Source organism: Arachis stenosperma, chromosome 9 (genome assembly GCF_014773155.1).
Source record: "Arachis stenosperma cultivar V10309 chromosome 9, arast.V10309.gnm1.PFL2, whole genome shotgun sequence".
Classification (NCBI taxonomy): domain Eukaryota; kingdom Viridiplantae; phylum Streptophyta; class Magnoliopsida; order Fabales; family Fabaceae; genus Arachis; species Arachis stenosperma.
In genome coordinates, this window is record NC_080385.1 from 14,481,084 (window position 1) to 14,485,529 (window position 4,446).

General features: G+C 42.3%; 1 protein-coding gene across 1 annotated transcript; it reads left to right on the forward strand.

Moving 5' to 3' along the window:
- The first annotated feature begins 1,961 nt into the window (after nucleotides 1-1,961).
- LOC130949110 (uncharacterized) lies at nucleotides 1,962-4,123 on the forward strand. Its single transcript, XM_057877931.1, has 4 exons — nucleotides 1,962-2,574; nucleotides 2,911-3,120; nucleotides 3,211-3,480; nucleotides 3,597-4,123. The coding sequence occupies exons 1-4, from the start codon at nucleotides 1,962-1,964 to the stop codon at nucleotides 4,121-4,123; spliced, it is 1,620 nt and encodes a 539-aa protein (XP_057733914.1).
- Nucleotides 4,124-4,446: the final 323 nt, after the last annotated feature.

The window sequence follows — 4,446 nt, forward strand, 5'->3', positions numbered from 1 at the left end:
TAGAATTCATTAAAATAAGGCTTAAAAGCATTTTTTACACTTAAGCACAAATACGGGAGAGATTACAAAATCATGCTAATTCCTTGGCTAAATGTGACAAAAGGTTGATGAAATGCTTTAAATTCAATACAAGATAAACCCTAAAAATGGGGTTTATCACTAACCGGGATATATAAAAAGCACATTGTTCTATATATCGACTGCATATGCGTTATAAAATATTAGCCAGAATCGGGTGCATTGTACTCAGAATACTTGCATAACGTGATTTTAGACTGTGTATCCAAAATATATTGGAGCCTACATAATAGGGTGCAACCGAGATGCGAGTACTCATTTGTTAGTTTTTTAAGTTTTACCAAGTTTAAAAGCATGGATGACTCGATGAGGAGGTTACATGCGATCGGAAAATATTAAGGCTTCGTTTGGTTAGTGGGTGGAGATAAATAAGACATAAACACAAATACACAAATGACATAGACACAATGACACATGAAATTTGAGAACTTGTTTGGTACTCAAGGACATAATACTATTCGTAATTTATCTTTCTAACAAAATGACAATGTTATCCCTGTCACAAACCATCAACATCACCTCTTATCATTATTTCAGATCAAATTACTATTATTAAAACCACCATAACCACCTCTCTACCAATATTTTAATACAAATTACAACTATTAATAATAAAAAACACAGAATAAATTAAAAATTCAGATCCAATCTAATTTAATATATAAACACAATTTTCAATCAACATTTAAATAAAAAATAAATAAATAATATATGAATTTTAAAAAAATAGAGAACTAAATGTATCTGACAACGAAGAAGAAAGACGTAGAAATTATAGAAGAGAAGCAGAGGCAAAATTGGAAGAGTCAGAGAGACTACGGTAGATCTATGAGGCAGATTCAGAGAGGGAGAGAGAGGCACAATAGAGACAGTGACGAATCTAAGTAGAAAGAGGTTTAAAGATGAAGGAGCCAGGGAGGGAGAGAAGAGTTGAGACAGTGGAGAGGAGGAGGAGGAAGAGGAGGAGGAGAAGAGGCAGCAAAAAAAGACAAAAGAATGGAGACGGTGAAGAGGGACAGAGAAGGTGAGGCGGTGGTTGGGGTGGGAGGCATGGAGGAAGAAACGAGACAATGAGGAAGAAGGTGAGAAAGAAGAGAAAAAGAAGTGGATTAGGGTTAAAAGGAGAAGGGTATAAATGAAAATAAAAAAGATAACAAGGATAAAAGTGAAAATAAAAAATTGTGTCTGTGTCTCAAATCTGTGTCACAAGTTAAAGGTGAAACACAAAAAATATGTATTTTGTGTCTATTTATGTGTCACCGTGTCTATGATAATTTTGTGTCTTATTAAATAAACAATATACATGTATCACCGGGCTCATTAATTTAAATATGAAAAACATTTTGGTGTATTGGGTGAAAATGGAGTAACTTTGTGTATTACAAATAGATGGACGTGTCAGATGAAGGCATAACACGCAGGGGGCGTGGTGCCTTCAACACGTGGAGGGCGTGGAGGCTAGGTGGCATGCTGTGGTTGAGCCACCTATGCAGCACGCAGGGGGCGTGCTGACGTGACAGAATTTGGTTGGCCAGGAGGTGTAGCACGTGGGGGCGTGATATGTCAGCACGCAGGGGGCGTGCTGACGTGGCAGAATTTGGTTGGCCAGGAGGTGCAGCACGTGGGGGCGTGATGAGTTAGCACGTGGGGGGCGTGCTGACGTGGCGAGGAGTGATTGGTCCAAGTATGCAACACGTGGGGGGCGTGATGACTCAGCACGTAGGGGCGTTCTGACACGTGTCAAAGCGTGATTGGTTGAGGCAGGCAGCACGTGGGGGCGTGTTAAGTGCACCACTCTATATAAGGTAGAGCTCGAGAGTGTTTTCCATATTGAGTGAGATTTGAGTGTGTTGTGAGGATTCTTTGAGGCTGTTGTTGGTGTAATGGAGGGCACCGCAAATTTAGTGGTGTATCGCAACGGTGAGATAATACGTAATACTCATGAGGGAGTGAGATTTGTGTCCCAGAATCCGTTTTCGTTTGTGGTTTCATGCACGATGACGTTAATGGAGCTGCAGAACGGCCTCTGTCAAAGCATGGAGAATGGTACGTTAATAAGAGTGAGCAAAATTCTGTACCGAAATCCGGTTGTGGTTTTTGGTTGTCTAATACAGTTTGGTGCCATGCCGATCACTGATGAAGCGAGTATGCAGAAGATGTTTCAAATTCACCGGCAGACTCAGATGCGACACCCACAGATTGAGGTGTACGTTGATTTTGAAACTGTAGAGGCAGTGGCGGTTCAGAATGGTATAGATATACATGATGATAGAGCTGCAGTGTACCAAGGAATTAATAGTGACAGCAAAGATGACTTTGAAGCCACTAATGAGGCCGGCGACGAAGATGAGGATGGTAATGTGGGAGCTGAGGCAGCAGCAGAGAATGTAGTGGTGGGTCCGTCGAGCAGTCAACCGATGGACGTTCCACCTTTTATGCGTGAGTTGGATCTCGAGGCTATGCATGCCCCCGAGTTTCTGGAATATACAAACATAGGTACGTGGTGACTAAATAATAATTTTTCTTAGTTTATATGTTCGATTGAGTAATAAACAGTGTTGTCTTAATCGGACCGGACCGGACCAGACCGAATCGGCCGGTTCGATCGAAAAACCGATGAACCAAATATTAAACTGGTCCGGTCCGTTAATTAAACCGAATAAGGAAACGAACCAGTATGAATAGGTGAAACCGAAAATGAACAGATGAAAACCGGTCTAACCGAACCGCTGAAAATTAAAATAGTTGAATATTCTTAAAATGTTAGTAAAGATATGCATTTTAAATTTTAACTTTAAATTTTTTTACTATTTTTTAATTTTGTTGACATAGGCGTTGCCGATGCTGAGGACGGGGAGTTCCGAATTGGAATGGAATACAGTTCTAGAAAGTTGGTCGTCGCAGCAATTAGAAGTTTCACTATTGCTAAAGGAGTTGACTATGAGGTGTATGAGTCTGAGCCACAGACGTTCTATGCAAAATGCAAGATGTACGGGCGTGGATGTGACTGGCTTATCCGAGCTAGCTTGATACGGAAAAAAGGTTGTTGGGAGATACGAAGATACAACGGTAGGCACACGTGCACGATCGGAACGATTTCACAAGATCATTCCAAGTTGGACTAAGATACAGTTGCTGATGCTATAAGGCCATTGGTCGAGACGGACCCGTCCATCAAGGTGAAATCTATAATTGCAGAAGTCCAGTCAAGGTTCAACTATACCATTAGTTACCGAAAGGCTTGGTTGGCAAAGCAGAAGTCCATAGCCAACGTTTTCGGTGGTTGGGAGGATTCTTACCAAGCCTTGCCATGGTGGCTTTCGGTCATGGTGCAGAAGATGCCTGGTTCAGTTGTCCAAATAGAAACACGACCACTATACAACGGGAATGAGGAGGCGCAAGGTGTAAAAAAATACTTCATCGTGTATTTTGGAATTTCAATCCATGCATTAGGGCATTCAGGCATTGCAAGCCCCTGGTTCAAGTTGACGGCACACACCTATACGGAAAATACAAAGGTACACTTCTAGTTGCTGTTGCACAAGATGAGAACCAGAACATTGTGCCTATCACCTTTGCCTTGGTGGAAGGGGAGACAGCTGATGTGTGGCACTTCTTTCTCAGGAATCTGCGAATGTATATTGTTAAAAAAGACGGCATGGGTATGATCTCAGTACGACATGAGTCAATACGGGCAGCAGTAAATCGTTCCAGTGGCAACTGGCAACCTCCAAGAGCATGGTGGATGTTTTGTATAAGACACATCGGCAGTAACTTCTTAAGGGCATTCAAAGTCCCTCACTTGCAAAAGCTTGTTGTCAACATAGGGTATTCAAGAACGGTGGAGGAGTACAATATCAACTATAAGAGGTTGGAAGAGCGAGGCGAGGCATATACCAGGTGGTGCGATGCCATTGGACTCAGACATTGGGTATTGGCATTCGACGAGGGACATCGATGGGGCCATATGACAACGAACCTTGTCAAGTGCATTGACTCAGTGTTGAAGGGTGTCCGTAATCTACCTGTACTGGCGCTGGTCTGAGCAACATATTATAGGTTAAATAAACTTTTTACGCGGAAAAGTGCCGAGACTCACGAACGCAAGCGTGCTGGATATACGTACTCCGCATTTGCGCAACAGCGGATAGAAGCAAGTATGCAACAGGCTGGGAATATAGTTGTGCACCACTTTGATAGATGAAATGAGGTGTTTGAGGTGCGCGAAATGACTACTGGAAAGGTGTTAGTTGTTGATCTTGCGCGACGGACGTGTGACTGTGGGCACTTTCAGGTTGAACGAATACCATGTCGCCATGTTATTGCTTGCTGTGCTAACCAGTGTCTCGATTGGCAGTTGTATGTGCA

Excerpts from the sequence above, each read along its gene's own strand:
- LOC130949110 (XM_057877931.1), top strand. The coding sequence starts at position 1,962 with ATGGAGGGCACCGCAAATTTAGTGGTGTATCGCAACGGTGAGATAATA. Across the intron at positions 2,575-2,910 it reads TCTGGAATATACAAACATAG|GCGTTGCCGATGCTGAGGAC; the intron begins GTACGTGGTGAC and ends TTGTTGACATAG. Across the intron at positions 3,121-3,210 it reads TAGCTTGATACGGAAAAAAG|TTGCTGATGCTATAAGGCCA; the intron begins GTTGTTGGGAGA and ends ACTAAGATACAG.